The sequence below is a fragment of the Maylandia zebra genome, linkage group LG22 (genome assembly GCF_041146795.1).
Source record: "Maylandia zebra isolate NMK-2024a linkage group LG22, Mzebra_GT3a, whole genome shotgun sequence".
In the NCBI taxonomy this organism is placed as follows: domain Eukaryota; kingdom Metazoa; phylum Chordata; class Actinopteri; order Cichliformes; family Cichlidae; genus Maylandia; species Maylandia zebra.
In genome coordinates, this window is record NC_135187.1 from 33,215,088 (window position 1) to 33,235,665 (window position 20,578).

A 20,578-nucleotide genomic window follows, 5' to 3' on the forward strand; every position below is an offset into this window, starting at 1 on the left:
CTACATCACACCCACTCCCCAAAATATCCCTACTCCAGGCATCTTCTGCTCACTGTCTGCACCGGGCTCAGTTCTCGGTGCAACGCCGGCATGTGTTATCAAAAGAAATTTGGTTTTTGTGTTTCTCCCCACATCTTTTCAAATCAAATATGCTTGTGTGTTTTCTTCTTCTATTTAGAGCTTTACCAAGAATCTTTAGCTTTATTTTTTTCTGCATGAGAAAAACAATGTCTTATTTTTCCTGCACGACACTAACACTCACTCCAGTGAATTCAAAGAACGTTTCGCCAAACCCTGAGAGCATGCTTTCGATGGTTTCATCTTTATCTGCTGGCGTCTTCAGCTCAATAAAAATCTGGCAAATTTGCATGCAAGATCATAGATTTTCAGTTTGGAGTGAAGCCGGTGCAATCTGGAATCTCGACTGCTGCAGTTTCATTAATGGAGCAATGCACTCCGCCTGTCAGTATTTATACACGGTGCTCAAGAGGCTCCCGATGGCTCAAACAGAGAGTCATGCCGAGCAGCAGAGAGTAAAAGTCTCCACTTAAATTCCTGAAGCATTTCTCTTCATCATTAACTGGTCACACTTCAGTAACTCAGCTCTGAACTAATCTGAGCTGCCTGACCAAGACTAACTTCAAACTCGGTCAGGCTTTTTGCAGTCATTAGCTGCTGGAACGGCATTCAGATGTCTGATGACTTGGTCTGCAAACCTGAGAAACAAACAAACTTGGAGAGTTTTTGTGCTTAAAATAAGAAATAAGAATTCAGTATAAAATGCTGGATTGTATTTTACATTACAAATACTCGTATGGGATTACAGCAGCCCTATTTTTTTTAATGTACAGGACACTGTTAGCAAGTTTGTTTGGCAAGCAAAAGGTCGATTGGTTCACTTCCTGCCAGAGATACAAATACCCTGAAGGGTGTTAGTGTGTAAAAACATCCAAGGCCCCCCACTGGGTGACCCCCCTAAATTCAGACTTCATGTTATGCTCACTTCATGCAGAATTCTAACATTTCTTACACTTTAATTTGTTGCCCCCAAAGCTGCGTCTACACAGGGCCCAATTCACTCGTCATGCACGACTTTGAAGCTAGTTCACTGGTGAACTTTCCACGCTCATGTGGAAAACATTTTTAAACCTTTTGAGCTACTCATTTCTCAAACAGGAAGTGAGGAGCCCTGGTCCTTCCTCATGTTTTCCTACCAGCTGAGTTGCTGGTGAGGTCACTGTTATGATGATCTTTTCCATCATTCAGCCGTTTGAGTCTTTCATTCCACCCAAGTAGGGACGGCTCAACTTCACTGATGGAGCCACTAACTTTTAAATTACACCAGCGAACTCTAAAGCGCAATATCAGAACATCGATTTGTGAACCGAATCCCAGCAGAAACCAGCTCATGCAGCTCGTGAGCGGGACACACGCTGGCCCACCAAAGAAAGTTAATGTTTTGGAACGGCTGAGTCAAACCTGAAGGTTCGCACAGAGCTTGCGTGAGGAAATCCACCAATATTCCAGCTGAATGTAGAAATCAATACCTATTATCCATTAACTACTTCTACAAAAGTTTCTATAAGAAGTACAACACCATTCCCTTCAAAATAAACACTACCCACAGAGTGAGCTGCCTTGGTGGAGGATTGTGCTCTCCTGCCTCTCTCGTGCTTTTGTTTAGCCTGTGTCCAGTCTTTAGACTTGTATTCAGGGTTCAGAGTTTATGTTATATTCATGCAAAAAGCGTAAATGTTCACCAGCACCCTCTGTTCTCTCCAGTAGATTGGTACATTTTATGGGAGATTGGCACTCATCGTGTTGATTTCTTAGATTTTTTTATGAAAGTTTTTTTTCATTATTTTCTCCTAGTATCCTATTTATAAATGCAGAGTGACACTTGAGTAGAGAGACCTAAATTACTTTTGCTGAATGCAGCGCTACAGTAATTACAAAAACAGCAGTTTTAGACCTAACCCAAGCCTCTGGGTGTTTAAACTGTGGTACTTACCTTCTTACAAAATACAGTAGTGTTATGATCTTACACGAGTGTCTCTCAAGATGCCACTCTGTAGCCCTTATTATTTATTAGAGATGGCTTTTTGATTTCCTATCAGATATTGTGAAAAGGCTGCAGGTCTCTGTCATGTTCAAGGAGCCTTAAAATGGATCAAGGCCGAACGTGGAGCATCGATCACAAGAGGTGTCATCTCTGCCTTCGCTTTCATTGATTGTCACTGTCAGAGCTGTTTGGGTACACCCTCAGGAAATGAACACAGTCATCGTGGACCGTGTGTGTGTGTGTGTGTGTGTGTGTGTGTGTGTGTGCGGTGTGGTCGTCACAAGCATGTGTGCGCATGTTTAGTCCCTCGCAATACCTGTCTTTGTGAGTAATTAAAATATACCACCAGAGATGTGGCATTTGTCATCCTCCCAGATTGTCAGCGTTTCGGGCGGTGCTAAAGTGGTACGTTTTTTTGTCAGGGAAAAAGCACTCATCACAAAATTTGGATTTAAAAAAAACAGACAGAGAGAGATAGAGATGCATTATTCTTGACTGAAAGTGTTTAAGTAGCTCAAAAAGATTGACGGGCAGGTCGGAGACACCAAGAGCTGTCAAATGACCACTGTTCTCAAAGCAGCCGGTCCTTTTCACTTCACACCCACTCGGTTTGAGCACATTTTATGTGTCAAAGTCTGGATTACACAGGCACAACTGATGGATCACAGTCAGCTGTCCTTTCGCGTGCTAGCTTTTTACTATTATGGGGTTTGAATGTCCTCTTTTACCATTTTGAACACTACACCATTGCAGTGAGAGTACAACAATGAGGTTTTTACTCTGGACCTGATGCTAATATTGGATATTTGCAGTAAAATATCCACAGCAGCCTTGACTGTTGACATGCATAACCAATCAAAGTGACGAGGACTACCCTGCTGGCCCTGCTCTAGCGTCCACTCATTCTGAGGTCTGTTTTTCTCTGTTCCCGATGCTTTTCCCAGACCGACAGGCACAGCCCGCTGCTAGGCGTACGCTCTCGTCCCTCTCTGGACAGCGGGAAGATGAGAGCATCAGTCAGGATGACCCGATACCTGGAGTCCTGGGGAGCTGCCAAACCTTTCGCCAATCTCCACCATCGAGACAGCATGACCACAGACAACGGCAAAATCAACACCAGAGTGAGTGTTGCTCTTTCTCAGATGCGAACACAAAGGTTCAGATATGACTTACTCATGGTCCGATTCTTCTTTCAGGACGTTCCGATGGGCCAGTACCACTTCCAGATGAGACGAGAAAGGTTAGCAAGCGGCATATTTATGACACGTGATCGCTCCGCCCTCAGGACAGTTTATTCAAGCAGTTACACAGAACCACTTTTATCCTGCTTATGTATCAGTTCTTTCTGTCACTCACTTTAAACCCAGGTCCAAATCCCAGAGGAGGAGGTTTGAAGAAGAACTCAATGAACGGATGATTCGCACCATTGACGGCATTAACTCACAAAAGTAAGTAAGCGCTGTGTCCGCTGCATTATCTAGTTCTGCTTCACATTTCTGAAGTCAGTCTGCAGTCAAAGAACGTCATCGGATTCAGGGCCGAAGTGACAGATGCAGATGAAGGTCTGTTTTTTTTAGTCATGTTTTATGATTTAAATATGATGAAGCAGTCTTTAATGCACTGATGAATAATTTTAAGTAATATATGATGAAGGAAAAAGGAGACGATTACAGCACTAAGCAGATAAATCTAAAGTAAAGTAAGCATTTATAAGAAAAAGCACCTTTGGGATATTGTTTCAAGCAAGTAAAAAGACCCTCCCATGAGAGGTATAACAATAGAAATACTGTATAATACAGTGCAGTGAAAAAGTATTTTCCTTTTCCCAATTTCTTTGTTTTTGCTCAAAGATAACCTGAGTAAATACAAAAATTAATTTTTCTTCTTGAAGGGAAAACAAAGCTATCCAAATGTACTTTGCTCCGTGTGGAAAAAAATACCCTATGTGTATTCTCGAGAAGTGGAGTGGGTGTCCTCAGAGTGTCCTCAGAGAGTCATTCTCAAAAATGAACCCTGTCTTCAGCATGTTCTCCAGCGCTGTATACATGTGTGTGCAGTTGGTGAAAGTGGCTCTGGTGTATCACAGGGATAGAAAAGCTCTTTATAAATGGAGTTCTTTTCCCATAGTAGTACACAATTGTGTAGTTGTCACTACATTCACCGTACAGGTGAAAGATCCTCAGTTCAAGACTCAGAGGAGACACAAATCCGGCCTCAGGGGAGTCATGAGCTGGTGTAGTCTTAGTGCTGGTCATACCTCGCCCAGGAGGGCTGAATCAGGAAGGACATCCAGCGTAAAACTGTGCCAAATCAAACATGCGGACCCATCCACTGTGCCCACCCCTTGGGAAATAAAGGAAGTGGGCTGCACCCCTAACTTCTGACCTCAGCAATATCAAAATGGATGAGTTGTAAAACCGAAGCTCACACACTCTTCAGCTGTTATGTGGTTGGGACGTGCATTATTGTTCTATACATAGCCGTTGGCACATTGTGACGTGTAATATTGTTTTTCCGCGCCAGCTGATTTTATCTCTCACTGAGGATACAGCGACCATTAGTCATCCGGGGAATGACTTCTGGACTTTGTCTCACTTGTTGTCTCCAGACAGTGGCTGAAGTCTGAAGACATCCAGAGGATCTCATTGTTCTTTCACAACAAAGCCCTGGAGAAAGAGGTAGGCGACTGCATACAAAACAGCAGCCGGCATCGCTCGCTGGGAGAAACAAATCAATGCAACTGTGTGGGTATCGGTGGAAAAGAAGTTGTTATGCAGGCTATATAAGGCTTATAGAACACAGGGGTGTCCACTAAATATTCTATACTACACCTCTGACTTCAAATTTCCATGCTCGTCTCATCATTTGGAGATTACCACTATATTACACTAGTACACTATAGCTAGAGTGTCCTTTCCATTAAAACTGATTGTTGTTACTTCTTTTGTTTTACGCTACCTAAATTTAGAGTATCATTAGAAACCAGTATAAACTTGTAGGTGCTGAAAGTTGAAACCTGAATTCACAGCAATTACATGGTAAATGTTAAGCACTATCATTTTTTTCACACATCAATTCTAACTTGTTTGCAATGCATGTTTAGTGCTCGTTCTGACTCTGATTTCTGCACTCATGGTCTCGATCTTCTCTCTGCAGTACAGATCCACCACATTACCTGCCTTCAAGTACTACGTCACCTGCGCCTGCCTCATATTCTCCTGTATATTCATAGTGCAGGTCCTCGTCTTGCCCAAGTAAGTCTGTGCCAGTCTTACAGGGTTTACGCGAACTCCAGCTGTGACAGCAGGGCTGATGTGAAAAAGCCATTTGACGCCAGCTGTCTCATCAACGGGCACCGCGCTGAAATGAAAGAGGCAGGGGAGCAAGAGGCGGAATGTTAAAAAAGGCGATGGAGATGAAAGGGCAGCGTGTCTGCTAGTGATTATAGATCAGGTGAATCAAAGTGTGGCGTCTCTTTAATAGCGGGGAGAGAGAGATTCGCGGTCATGCTAATTTACTGCTTCTGGGAGCCAAAAGTGTAATTCAGCATCTGAGAGGCCATTGATTTTCTAATTCAGCCGTCTCACCCTCTTTACCTTTGCTCTGTTTGCTGCAGCATCGCGTCGCACATTTTAGACGTGACATCATCAGTTTTATGGCAGGCGTCCTTAAATCAGCTGTTACCGTGTTACTCCACAGGAAAACTGAAACATGAGCAAACCTGTTTTTGAGCCACACGATCCATGTTATTCTGCCTTAGTGTAAACGAACTGCAGGTCTGAGGCAGAGTACATTAAAAGTTCTGTGATATTTATTGGCCTGGATGGCACTTTAAAAGGCTGAGAGGTGCCAAGAGACTAAAGAGTAATGTGTGTGTGTCTGTGTGTGTGTTGCAGAACTGCTGTGCTCGGGATCTCCTTTGGGATGGCATTCCTGTTATTGGCTTTGATCCTGCTCCTTTGCTTCGCTGGTCACATTCTGGTAGGTTCAAATACACACAGAAAAGCATGTGCAGACTCAAAGAAACCCCAGTTTTAATAAACATATGCACAACATAACCCTAAGATGGCCTGTTTAATAAGTCTGTGCCCCAGTTTTGATGAGTTAACTTCTAGTATGTCATTAGTCTGTTACTTAGCACTAATTAGCCAGTATCGCTGTCTGTATATGGCGTCAATACAGCTTCGCGATGTGTCTTATTAACCTAGTTTGCTAGTGGTACCTGATAACGCTCCACCAGAATCATAGACTGTATGTAAATGATGAACACAGTGGTTTTACCATTGGTTTCTCAACCCTACAACTTGAAGCTACTATTTATATTTTTGTGGAGCCAGAAATACCCATTTTCAGATGACAGTTGGGTGGTGTGGTAGGTTATTAGCAAGCTGGGTTAAAATGCTTCATTCTTAAACTATGCATGCCTTCTAAAAAGTGCTCAATAACACTAATAAATACTAGACTTGTTTTTAGTGTACGGCAAACTTCTTGGACAGGCTGTACCTCAGAACATGTTCGGTTTAAATGTTCAAATAGGGACCAATCAGACTGTGAACTTGTTCATTTCATAGCTGAAGTTGTGGTGAGAGTCTGTGGGTATGAGCTCACTTTTACAGTTAGCCCCAAGTGGCCATTTAAGGAATTGCAGCTTTTGGGATCTCAACATTGGCCAGAGGTTGATGTTTGGTGTAAAGCTCTAACTATGCTATATAAATTTACGAGCCAACTTTGATTAGGTACCCCAGTTCAGCTTCTCATTAACACAAATCCTGAATATGTCAATCAAATGGCAGCAACTCAGTGCGCTTAGGCTTGTAGACATGGTCAAGACGGACTGCTGAAAAATGATTTGCCTGTGCCAGAGGTCAGAGGAAGGAAATAGTAACTCAAATAACCACTCATTACAACCAAGATATGCAGAAGAGTATCTCTGAATACACAAGATATCAAACCTTGAAGCCCGTCTGGTCTGATGAGTCTCGATTTCTGCTGTGAGATTCAGATAGTAGGGTCAAATTTGTCATAAACAACATGATAGCTTGGATCCATCCTACCTTGTATCAGTGGTTCAGGCTGTTGGTAGTGTAGTGGTGTGGGGGATTTTCTTGGCACACTGAGCATTGACTGAGTATTGTTACTGACCAATGACTCCTCCCAGCAGAGTAACGCACCATGTCTCAAAGCTCATATCATCTCAAATTGGTTTCTTCAACATGGCAATAAGTGCATTGTACTCAAACGGTCTTTCGGTTTAACAGATTCCTTTGGGAATTAGTGGAACAGGACATTCTGCTCATGAATGTACAGCTGACAGCAGCTGTGTGATGCTATCATGTCAATATGGGCTAAACTCTCAGAGGAATGTTTCCAGCAACTGATTGAATTAGTGCCACGAGGAATTAACCAGCCTGGTCCTACCCACACGTAACTATGTTTTATATATACAGTAAAACGACAATGTTTTTTGCACTTACTACCTCCTACATAAAATGTATCTCTATAAATAACAGTGTAATTAGATCCTTTATACTTGAGAGATGGTTGATTATGAGAAAAGATTAACAGATGTTCAGCAGAGGAACAGCTGCTATCATTACATGTGAGGAGTATACGAGCTAATCCACTCTTTTGTTCTCCTTCATAAATTAGCGCATGCATGAATTCCCTGCTACAGCTAGCTTTCCAACATAAGTATTGGTTTGGGTATTGTTTTCAGTCAGCCACAAGAAGCTGACACAGGATTTATGGACAATCAATAATGGTTTCTCCCTTAAGAACCCATTTCCTTGTCCTCCTTTCTCTAGAGAGTATTATCACACAATAGACGTGGGTCACTTCTAGTTAGTGGGGAGATATCAATAACTGTGGGTCTCTCCTGACCTAGATATTCAAAAAGGAAAAATAAGGAGAGCTTAAGTTTGATGAGTTTGCACTAACCGTGATTTTAACAGTCAATATGTTCCCAGTTAAAGCTGCAGTGGTCACGCATGTGACTAATGAGAAACCTTGCATGCTCTGTGTGCTTTGGTTCCGTGCGCCCGGTTGGGTTTGTGTAAGTCATTATTAATGGGGCATATAATAGCTAAAGGACATGTTCCATTCATCTGTGAAAGAGTGCATTACACGGTTATTGTGATCAAACACATTTCTTGGAAAATGTCTTTTCAAGTCAGATGAGCTAAGCTCACCATTTCAGCCAGAGTAGGTGTTTTTTTTGTTTGTTTGTCACTGCTGTAGTGTCGCAAAATACAAGGACACAAAACAAAGCATGTGTGAACATACCGTCCGGAAGGGTGACAAATCAGAAACTAGCCGGCAAGCTAATATACACTTATATAACTTACTTTAGATCATATATCTGCCTGAGGTAAATTGCCAAATTTCTTTTATTTGTCAGCTTAAATGTATCATTTGATATATGCTGAAAGTGTCCCGAGGACACGGAACTATAGTAGTGTGGTTAAATTGAGCACAGAAAAAGCACAAAATAATGTTTCTCTGACAAAAGCTACAATTTGAAAAGACCTGAAAAGTTGGGGGGGTTTTTTCTTAAGAGGAGACGATAATTGTGTTGGATTTATTCTAGTATAAGCATCACTGCTTTGTCAAACAGATGCCCCATTGTCAAAATCCCCCTCCCTCCTCCTGGTATTGAATCCTCCATCTGAACAGGCCTCAGAGAAATCAATGTTACTCTGTATGGCAGCCAGGGAGGACAATGTTCTTGAGTAGCTTTCTTTTTCCCCTGCCAGGCTTGTTGAGAAGTTCAAATTATTATGTTATTATCCACATCAGTCTTGATTTTTCTTGGGTCTATAGGGCAAAGAATAGACTTAATAGTATCCTACCTGGGTTAAATAATTCCATATCTAGCCACGCTGATTAAGGATCATTATTAATCCTCTTAACTATTTAATAAAACTGCTAGACCTCTCTCTTTTTGTAGCTTATCCTTTTATTAATGCTAGTTTCTGCTTGTTCTAAAGAAATAAACCAACTGATTGGTTTTCTGCTCTTGTTACGAATCAGGTTTGGGGTTGCCATTTGAAAACGAAGCCTTAGTAGAGCTTTCGTTGCATGTAAAAGCAAGCCCAACGTAGCCAATGGCAGCATTATTCCCTGTGTATGTACATGGGGATGACAGTTGGTCATTAGTGGGCACTCCAGGCTCTGCTTGCATAACCCTCTAATGTACTGTGTGCCAGAGCAGAGTGGATAGAAGTCTTTCAAAGGCCTTTACTGCATCTAAACTTATTATTAGACATGCACTGATCAATAAGCCGGTGATTGGAACAGGCTGGTGTCCAGTCGGCCTCTAATTTACACACATCTGTTCCAAAACTGCCACAGTTTGAAATGCACCAACCTAGAAGGTGATAGTGTTAGAACAGCATGAATGAGTATGTGTGAAGGCAACACTGGCCTCAGTGAGGGATCTGGCAAAGGGAGCCTTTATCAGAGGAATCATAACACATCTCCAGATAAGGAGGTCTTTCTCTCTCCCCCATCCCCAACTGTTCGTGGTAGATGTGTGCGTCTGCCTGAGCCTGCTTGTGCCAGAGGTTTCTTATTGTTTAAAGGGAGTTTTTCTTTCCACTGTCGCCAAGTTCTTGCTCTTGTGTTTGTCTGATTGTTGGGATTTCTCTGTATTATTGTAATGTCTTTACCAGACAGTATTATGCACCTTGAGGTGACCATTGTTGTGATATGGTGCTATACAGATAGAACTGAATTGACCAATAAGTTCTGACTATAAAATAAAATCCCATATGTTTGGATCTATTGCTGTTTATCATTTAGCTCAGGTCACTGGTAAAACTCATTATTAATACCATTTAGTTGTTTTTTGCATGCATTAAGATGTCTGTGAGTCTTGCCTCCTGTTTACTTGTCTCATAATATATTTACATTGCATATTACCGTATATTACAATATTACTGCACTCTACTGCCGGGGTCCAACCCCTGGGCCTTGGACCAGTACCGGTCCGTGAGTCATTTGGTACCGGGCCGCGATAGTTGAGGCTTGGCCGTGAAATTTATGGTTTTCAGGGTTTCATCGTGATTTTTTATCGTTTTTATCGTTAACTCGGTTTCCAGTGTGTTATGAATAAATCTCTTTTTTTTGGGTACCGGTACTGGTTTTATTTTGTTATATTTATTCGTGACACCTTAAAGACCGGTCCTTGAAAATACTGTCGGACATAAACCGGTCCGTGGCGCAAAAAAGGTTGGGGACCACTGCTCTACTGTATATTACATTCTACCACATATGCAAATTTAATACACTGCTCAGCCTTCTAAGTAAAAGAGAGTCCAAAGATGGTCCTGCTGCCAGCATTACCTTCATATTAACAACAGATGGATGTGTAGCATGCAACTTTTCCAGTTCAGAGATCTTTCTGTTTTCTTTGAATTCCGCACACTAATTATTCCTATATCACAAGACACCACATGGGAATGAATGACCTTCTTGAACTTGTGCCATGTGCTTGCTGTAGCTATATCTTTATGCCTTAGGAATCATCTACCCTGGACTGTATATAAATAAAATAAATGTGATGTTTTAAATATACTGTTTTCCAGCTTACAGTATCATTTTTAATTAATCCCCAGAGGAAAGCAGTGTTTCTGTTTAGCACTCCCACTCCCTGTTTCCTTACCTTCATGTCATTCCCTCTGTTTCTTTGTATCCACAGCAGGGAAGGAAGGGGTCCTTCTGCTCTCTTACATGGTTTCCGACTTCTTCTCGCATCATCGTCACCAATAACCCCTGGCTGCGATTGGTCCTCACCATGACGACCACTGCTCTCGTGCTGGTCATGGCTGTCTTTAACATGGTGAGAAGCCAGTTTTAAATGTTGTGAATGTGGTTTGACTGCTGGTTCTTGGAAGTGCTGCTGAAGCGTCAGATAACTGTGCCGTGCATTTTCTGATAAAAGCTGCAGTAGCACAGCGGATATTTATATGATTTGGTTTGAATAGACTGCACCAATACTGGCTTAAACTTTAACTTTTTTTTTTTTATAATGCTGTTTATTCTCACAATTGGTTACATTGATAAAGTGTACAAATCAGTGAGCAGCAAACGGAAGCAGACACATCCATCAGTGGGAAATGGATAGTGTATATATATGTGTGTGTGTGTGTGTGTGTGTGTGTGTGTGTGTGTGTGTGTGTGTGTGTGTGCGCGCGCGCTGTTTATGTGCAAGACTGACAAGAGATGCAAGGAGTCCACTGCTGCTACAATCTTCCTCCTCACCCTCCGGTCAGCGGTTCAGACGGAGCAGTGGACTCCCAGCTCTCGGTACACTGTAGAGGTGAAGATATAGGCCATAACCTGCTGTGTTCTGCAAAGCGGAGCTTGTTGTAGCGTTGTGACTTAACCGGGGACTGAGACGATGACAGCCATGAGACTTTACTTGCCCCAACTAATAAAAATCAGTATATACCTTTTATAAAATAGAATAAATAAAATAAAAAATATTTCTGTTCAATACATACAGTCTCTCTCTCTCTCTCTCTCTCTCTCTCTCAGCCATCCCAGAGCATGCAAGGCTTTTCATGACTTTCCATTTCTCCAGATCAAAAGAATGCATAGATAATTGCTAAGTTAAATTCAGCATCAACTTAACTGCCAACTGTGAGCGCTTCCGATCGCCTCCGTGTTCATTATTTGCTCTCGTATTTTTCTTTATGTACAATGTATATCAGTATTTTACACTTTGGCCATTTGGTGAATTTTGAATTTTCAAAAAATAGAAAAGAAAAAAAGGCATTTCATTAGAGGAAAATAACAATAATACATTTAAAGAAAGAAAAACATAGCTTATAACGATGATTAATGCCAAATGTTACATGAAATCGGTATTATGTACACAAAGTTTTTGTCATCTCGTTCACATTTCAGCATCCTTGTGACAAAAGAAGAAATCATCTCCGTTACTAAAATAGTTTCTTTAGGTTCCCCCGTGGAGCCAACAGACGAAGTGCAAGACAACATGCTGACCGTTAGCTAAGCCCCCCCCCCAAGTTACTGCCTCAGCCCCTGTCAAGCATTTCTTTGTTTTTTAGGGCAGCAGCCACTTATTTATCACAGAAATGTGACGCAGCACAAACAAAAACAACAAAACAAAAACAGGCAAAGACGAAGCCCGGGAATCTCACAAGTCTCACCGGTGACTTCAACTCAGCCTCCTAGTAGATGTACCTAGTTTGAAACTCCTATGTCGCCTCGTTCTCAAGTTATCGCATTTACAAGATTTCCTGACCTTGAGGTCAGAGGTTAACATTTTTATGTTGTTTTTTGTGCACTGCAGACTATGTCAAGTTGAAATAAATCAGTGCTGCAGACAGAACAGCAGAAAAACAGTTGCCACGGGGTTGCAATCAAACCTTCTTAATAGTAACAATAATTTTAACCACTTGCTACAACTGACGTTTACCAGTGTGTGCTTTTATAAATGAAGCTTTTGGGGAACTTTATAACTACATTGAATTTTCTTCAGTAATCCAGATACAAGTCTTGTCTCAAAATCAAAGGTCAGAAAAATGTCCTTACACCTTAAAAGGCAAGTAGATCAATGGAAGTTTAAAACTTATAAGTGGGAGAAACAGGAATACTTCTCTAAGAGCAATCAGAGGTTTTGAAATGAGGTTAATGCCCTTCCTGTGGAAAGGTGTTTTAAGGAAACTGGTGAACCTGATCATGTGGTCGACATAATGGATTCTATGAATACCCAGATTGTTTCGAAGAGGGAAATGGTGCCCACAGAGCATAAACTGAACCTTAATGGTCATTCCTGAAAGATAATCGTGCGTAACATAAACATAAGCCAACCCAAAGTCATCCCCCACCAAGGTCTTCAAGGTCAACTTAATGATTTAGTGGTTGAAAATTGAACAATTGATCAACATATCTAAAGTATCTTACAATATGGTATCTTAAATATCATGTCACATTTGATCACTAACCTCTTCTTCAAGGTCAATAGATTGATCCGAAGGTCAGAGTGATAATAATACGACACAGAGCTATTTAAAACTATGTTTCTTACTGCCATTGTTTGTATTGACAACATATGGGCATATAGGGAATGTGAATATGTGGGGATTCTAAATATCACATCACTTTGAACCTTTGACCTCGTCTTCAAGGTCAAATAAGGCCAAACTTTGATAAAATGCCTTTAATTTTTAAAACTGTGATTAAAACTCTTCTGCCTTTGTTTGTGTTGGCAACATTTAGGATACGATACTCATTATGGGAATTATTCCATTAAAGTAATGCATTAAAGTCTGCATCCAAATATCATGTCACGTTTGACCTCTGACCTCACTTTTACATGTCACACCAGCCATTCTTTCAAGTTGACCCAAAAATGTGTTTTTACTGCACTACAAATGTCTTAAATTATGTTTAGAAGGGACAACGAAAACAAAATGAGTATGCACAAAAGGCAGCACTATACTGCCCAGAGCATGGCAGAGGTTGGCACTCTCTGAGGTTTCCTTCCAAGGAATAAGACTTTACTGTAAATCTTTGACATTTTTCTTTGAACACTGGATGCTTTTTCACTCCCTTTCAGTCCAGTCCTTGTATGTCCTGGTGTTTTCTTATTGTTAAGTCTCCGTCTGTGTTAGGTGTTCTCATGTTTGGTCATTTCCTGTGTTATTTTGGTACTCTCTGTCTCATGTGGCTGTTCAGTTTTCTTTCCCCGAGTCTTGTTTCCCCCGTTTGTCTGCACCTGTGTGTTCCCTACAGCTGCCTCTAGTTCCCATTATTCCCTACTGTGTGTGCATATGAGCCCAATCAGGCCTTTCTCTTTTATCAGTAAATCTCTTTACCCCTCGCAGGGTGTGTCCAGTCTGCCTTAGATCCTGTTATTTACACTTGTAATATTTTCAGTCACTTTTAGTTTGGTTTTCCCTTCTTAAGCATTTTCAGTTAGTTCTGTTCCTGCTCTCCTTTCTTCCCCTAAATTTGTTACCCTTTATTTTTAGACTGTTTCAGCTGCCATTCAATAAAGGTATGCTTTAATTTCCATCTCACCTGCCTATGCTAAGTCTGCATTCAGGGTCCTGATCCACAACTCATGTCAATAAGCTTGTTAGACTTGTCTAAACTATAACCTGTATTTCAATAACAGAGAGATCACTTGGAAGAATTTGACATGATGTATTGAGATAGAAATTAATGTATTTAGTAATTAGACTCCAACCCAACATGTTAGAACAGAATCCCAACGGTGATAGGATTTAGGACAGGACCTCCCAGAGTCTAGACACTAGTGGTGGTGAAGAAAGTCTCAGAGAAAGAAAGTCTGAACATAAAGTGGAGGCTGATAGGCTCAAAGTAGGCAGGCGAGAAGATGATTGGAATAGAGTAATGATGTCATTATTTAGATTGACAGCGTGGGAACGCGGTACATAATGTCAACAGAAAAGCAGCCGAAGACCAATGAAAGCAGGCAGATGACTGATCACAGATCTTCCTTATTGAACTTACCCATGAGCTTCATTTCCATGTATGTTTGCACATGTCTCAATAAAGTTTCCTAGCAAAACATTAAGAAACTGGGGTTTCACAAGACTTTTTCACATCACTGTACACAAACATTAAAATGTGAGTACACAAATATATATATACACGTGAGCCTTTCACACTGTTACGATGGCCCAAAACAACCCACACAGGAGTAATGCACAAAGAAATAAAAATAACATAAAACAAGTCTGTGAAGAATAGCTTTTTCTCCCCCAAATTACACCTGAAACCTTCAACTCCTGGCAGCTAAATGTCATGTAGCTGCAGGCAATGTGAGTAATTAGAGAGCAAGAATACAGTTCCCGTGGCACACACAAAAAACTTGCTGTTTTATATCACTGGTGCACACTTTCTGCAAAAAAAACAGGGACCGTCATTAAAATCTGGGTTTGTACTGTTCCACACAAAACTGGACTATTTCAGGAATTTCCCTTTAGTTAGTGCATTCAGCCTGTGTCAGTCAGCTGCTGTTCCTTTGAAAATTGTAGAAGAAATACACAAGATCAAAAATACACATTCATTATTTACTGTTTCTATTCTATTTTTACCCACTTGATTACACCACAGCAGCTGTGGAGGTCAATTGTACCACTGCTGAGGTTTTTCTCCCAAAAGCGATGGTTGTATTTTTTTAGTGTTGTGGTTTTCCATACAATATGTTGTCCAGGTCAAGCATGAGAGTCCCTGCTTATGGTGATTAAATGGGGGATTTCTTTCAAATGTTAAATAGACACGCTGTCAGTGTGAACAGCATCATTTGGCATGCAGCAGGAAACAGGCGTGAAATGTGTCACAGAATATGCGCATTACACATGTATGTTATACAATAACGATAAAGGTGAAATCTTTAAAGAATTTTACTGCCAAAGTGTAAAAGAATATTTCAAAAGCTTGAAATGTTTCTCTTAGAATGACTTCTGTTCAATGATGGAAACAGGAAATTCACTCCCAAGGCTACAATGTTTCACCGAATTAGAGATTAACTCTTGGAACTGATCCAGATTCACGCCTATAACGAAGAATGGAGATGTTTCAGAATGTGATGCTCATACATCAGATATGTTCACATATACTTATGAAACTGGAGGCTTTGCCTTTATTTTCTAAAGGAACTTTCATAAACTAATAGTCTTATTTTTGTGCATCTCTGGACTCAATTCGTGCATGATGTTGAGGTATGCAGGTGTCATACCATAGCAAAGTATTACACAGATCTTTGGTTAAAAATGTAGCTTACTTCAAGTTACAGTAATCTAATCCATTTATAATCATAATCAGGTTTGTGGGCTTGGTTCTATTTCTCATCATAAGAGAGTTTCTTTAAAAATGAATAGCTTCAAATAGCAATCAAAGTTGTTATCAGTATCTTTTTTTGGAATCACCTTTTTCGTGGTAAAATGCTATTTTATTCCTGTCAAAATGTGTGTAACCTTTGGCATTGCCATATTCATAGATTCAGCTAAAGTAATGGGAACAAATTATGTGTTTTTGTGACAGGCTGCTAAAAACATAGTGCCTAAAGATACAAATTAAATTGGTTCTTTGCTCAGTTGTCAGTTATGTGTAGAGAAAATAGAGCTTCATTTCTTGAGTTTGGCACGTTTTTATGCTTGAGTGATTCACTGGTCAGTGTTAAGTGCTCAAACACATCCCTCTGAAAATGGTCTGGCACCGGACTGGAGTGAAAAAGCAGCCAGTGACCAAAGAAAACCTTGGAAAGAGCTTTAGAAAGGCTAGAGACCCATGTGATGTGACTGACAGAAACTAATTTAGAAAAAAACTGATGTATTTGTTGATTGATATTTTTATATGGATTTGTATTGACAATGACATTGACGAAATGTCAACGCCTGACATGTTTTATTTTCTGTGTATTCTGCTTGGATCTCTTTTGGTTTTGTTAGTTTTTTGTGGAGGATCCTGGAGGACCTGTGGATGACATCCTGCCAACTGTGAATCTAACCAATAACAGCCAGCTGGACTACATGGTGGACAACACAGGCAAAAACAAGTTTTACCTGCCAGTAAGTACAGCAGTGAGAGGTCAGCAACATGACCTGCAGAGAAAGTACTGCGGCCATCTAAAATGACATCTAAACAAGCAAAATGAGACATCTGTGTCTCTGTGTTGTGTTGTGTTGTGTTGTGTTGTGTTCGTGTCCAGCTCTGTATCTTTTCTTGGACTCTAATAGAACAGGTGAGCCTTGGTGCAGCCCCTCAGTTCATTGTCTATCAGAAACGAGCTGTTTTAGCTGTGCTCCCTTTAAGGCAGCATTTGGGCCTCACAAAACTAAAAGTATCCCACATTTTTATCAAAGTATGCAATATAACTTATCAGTCACACAGCACATGCCATATTGGGTCATCTGTTGTTGATGTTCCTTTACTCTCTTTCAGTACTTTATCTACTGCTGTATACTGGGCTTGGTGTCATGCTCCGTGTTCTTGAGGATCAACTACGAGCTGAAGATGGTGGTGATGCTGGTCGCCGTGGTAATCTACAACATCATCATCCTGCAGACACATGCAACTCTACTGGATGGATTTAACAAAGCCTTATACCGCACAGATAAACCAGACAGGTACCTGCATGCACTCGTTCTCCCTTCTTCCTCCACACATCCTTTCTGCTTCATTATTTAGGAAATGATGAAATCATTTTTAGGCCAACTTTAGGTTAATATTATCTGTTTGAAACCCTCCATCACGCTGACCCTGCAGCCTGCTCACATCAGTAGAAAAGAGCTTATTAAAATGACTAATGAGACCGGACCACGGGGGAAGACTGATGCTGAGGCAGCGATATCCCATGTGACTGTCGATCAAGTGTAACCCCTGGAGATGGGGATGATGAATGGCAGCAGTTTGTGTTGATGGAGCTCAATTCACTTTTGACTGACAGCTAGAGTCTCACTGCTGACAAAATCCCATTATGCAAAAAGTTTCCAGGGCACCTAGAGAGACTGCGGAAAGAAAAAGTTTTTTTCTCAAGCTCATATTTCTCCTTTTGTTTGTCTTCTTCACCTCAGCTGTTATTAGCATGAAGACAATACTGCTTTTGCCAGAGCACGGAGGCAAGTAAATAAGAATAGCAATGAAGTGGAAAAACAAAAAAGAAACAGACCAGGGCTGACAAATAGTAATTTCCACTTTAGTATCTTGAAGGAGAACTTTAGTTGTACTGTCTGTGTTATAACAGGCACAGGATTACATATCCACAGGCTGTTGAGCTAGAAGCTACAGCTACTAATCATTGAAGTAAGTTGATAAATTTATAGTTCATGTATTAAAAATATAGAGGAGTGGGTGCAGGCTTTCTGCCGTTTTTAAATACAGTGGCCAGGAAGGATATCTCCCTTCTGACCAAATAGATTTTAATTATATGACTACACATCAGCCACATACAAAGTACGTTAGGAGAAGAGAGGGGAGGAGAAGGGAAGTTTTAGGCCTGGGCATGCTGTGGAGGCACATTTCAATTCATGCCTGCCCTTTTAAACTGCAGACATGAAATATTATACCTGTATTTTATCATCGGAGAAAGGGTCCCCTTTACCAAAAAAAGAAAGAGACAAGCAGTATTGATAAAATGTCATCTTGTTCCTAACCTCAAGCCTGACCTCCTGAACCAAAGTCAAGGCTCTAACACATGAGCATTTGCATAAACATGCTCATTTATTCCTCAAGTTGTCACAGTTACCTATTGTCAACAGATTAGACATCCAACAGCAGCTAACAAAAGCAAAAACAGCAGAAGTTATGAATAGAAAAGATCGGGGTATCCTCAACAACTCAGTCAAAAGTGAGCTTCGCTGACTCATCAACTCGTTCGTTTCAGAGTCCCTTCACAAAGTTTTACAGCTTCCTCCAGAATATAAAAAGTGGATGTTTCTCACCCAACACTGACAGCTGAGGTAAACAGCTGACTCAATAGGGAAAAACTTAGAGGTCAAGAGTCACTTTGCTGTCTGAGTACACTTCCTACAGATGAACCACAGCCAGGGGTCCAAATATAAAACACTGCATAATGTTTAATTGACCTCATCTGTTTTCTGGACCCCATAGCCATGACTGCTATGGGTTTCAGTCTAACCTTAATGTTTTTTCTCTCTTTTGGCTAACTAAAATGTGTTTGTCCTTTATCATCTACCATTACTAGGATTATGAACTTAAATTAGGAGGGGCAGTAAAACCAGAATTAGGCTGACCACAATCTACTGGTGAAAATTTACACAAGGTTCAAATGGGATAATAAGGGAAGTTTTCAAAAAATGAATAGATACAAAAGAGAAGAATCTAGCAGTGCTTGTTCATAGTTATGCCAATTTATAAAAACTGTGGACACTGATTTTTTGGGGGCTAATTGTTTCCCAAATTCTTTTCTGTTTCTTCAAAACTAGAGTCTTAAAAAAATAAAACTCAATCGAATTACTGTTTCTTAACCAAAACAAAAAGCTTATCAACTCAAGTAATATCAAGTATTCTAGAGACAAAGGTAAGACCATCATACTGACAGCTGAAGCTTAGCCCAAACTGAGTGATGCAGGACAATTATCTTAAGACAAGCAGCAAAAAGAAAAGAATCACAGTGCTGCGATGGCCCAATCAGTCCAGACCTCAACCTGACTGAAGTAGTAAATAGTAAGATCTTAAAAGAGCTGTGCATAAACGAATGCCTGCAGATTTTAATGAAATGAAGCAACACTGTAAAGAAGAGTGGACTAAAATCCCTCCACATCGATGTGAGAGAAGCCGTACAGCAAACAGTTACAAAGAAAAGGCCAAACCTAGCAGTCAGTCAGTCCTCTCTCAGACATACAGTCCTTGACAGCATCTGAATGTGTCAGCTTCGTGACTTAAGCACCCTGTGCACTTTTCTGTGAAAGATCTGCAAATGTCTGATCAGCTTTTATTATTTCCAGTAAGATTTGCACATTCATCTAACAACTAGGCAGCTGCAGCAGCACCTTAGCACCCAGCGACACACAAACACACTCACTTTGCCACTTTACTTAGTGACAATAGCAGAGAAAACTACACGCTGAAAAGTGTGGTTACACGTAACTAGAGCTGATGCTGAGAATACTCATTTCCACAAGTGCGACAAGTGTTTTCTCTCTGTCTCTGCTGTTGGTACGTTTAACATACAGATGCATGTTGTATCATAGACACAGATGAAGCAATGTCACAAACCCTGTGTCTAGGCCAATATTGCCAAAGGTATTCACTCACCACCTATCTAAATCACTTCTATGGCCACAATTATATAAAAGCAAGGGAAAAAATGCTCCTGCAAACATTTGTGAAAGAATGTGTTGCCGGTGTGGTACATTGATAGGATGCCACCTAAGCAGTCGTGAAATTTCCGCACTACTAAGTATTCCACAGTCAACTGTTAGTGGGATTATAACAAAGTGGAAGTGAGTGGGAACAACAGTAACTCAGCTATGAAGTGATATGCCACGTAAAATCAGATTCGGGTCAATAGATGCTGAGGTGCATAGTCCAGAGAAGTCCCCAACTTTCTGCAGAGCCAATTGCTACAGACCTCCAAATGGGCTTCAGATTTGATCAAGAACAGTGCATAGAGAGTTTCAAGGAATAGGCTTCCATGGCCGAGCAGCTGCATCCAAGCCTTACACCTCCAAGTGCAATGCAAAGTGTCGGATGCAGTGGTGTAAAGCACACTGCCACGGGGCTCTAGAGCAGTAAAGACATGTTCTCCAGATTGACGAATCGCACTTCTTCATCTGGATATCCAGTGGGTTTGGCGGTTGCCAGGAAAACGGCATAAAGCGTAAAGTTTGCTGGAAAAGGGATTATGGTGGGGGTTCGTTTTTCAGGAGTTGGACTGGGACCCTTAGTTCTATGAAAGAAACTCTTGAAACGGTTTGGAGCTGGCCGCTTCCTGTTACAACACAACAGGGATGAGCGAGTTTGTTGTGGATGTACTTGACCGGCCTGCACAGA

The 20,578-nt window shown here is 40.9% G+C and overlaps 2 protein-coding genes across 3 annotated transcripts in view; one reads left to right on the forward strand and one right to left on the reverse strand.

The window, feature by feature from the left end:
• adcy2b (adenylate cyclase 2b (brain)) overlaps positions 1–20,578 on the forward strand; it is a 74,293-nt gene that overhangs the window by 45,501 nt on the left and 8,214 nt on the right. The window contains exons 10-18 of one of the 2 annotated variants that reach the window (XM_004563649.5): positions 3,007–3,183; positions 3,259–3,302; positions 3,430–3,510; positions 4,671–4,740; positions 5,219–5,316; positions 5,959–6,043; positions 10,761–10,901; positions 16,513–16,632; positions 17,006–17,190. In XM_004563649.5, the coding sequence (XP_004563706.1) occupies positions 3,007–3,183; positions 3,259–3,302; positions 3,430–3,510; positions 4,671–4,740; positions 5,219–5,316; positions 5,959–6,043; positions 10,761–10,901; positions 16,513–16,632; positions 17,006–17,190 (1,001 nt within the window). The remainder of the gene's footprint in view (positions 1–3,006; positions 3,184–3,258; positions 3,303–3,429; positions 3,511–4,670; positions 4,741–5,218; positions 5,317–5,958; positions 6,044–10,760; positions 10,902–16,512; positions 16,633–17,005; positions 17,191–20,578) is intronic. The other variant, XM_023154926.3, reaches the window with a different exon arrangement.
• cfap90 (cilia and flagella associated protein 90) overlaps positions 1–20,578 on the reverse strand; it is a 43,882-nt gene that overhangs the window by 10,262 nt on the left and 13,042 nt on the right. The window lies entirely within an intron of this gene.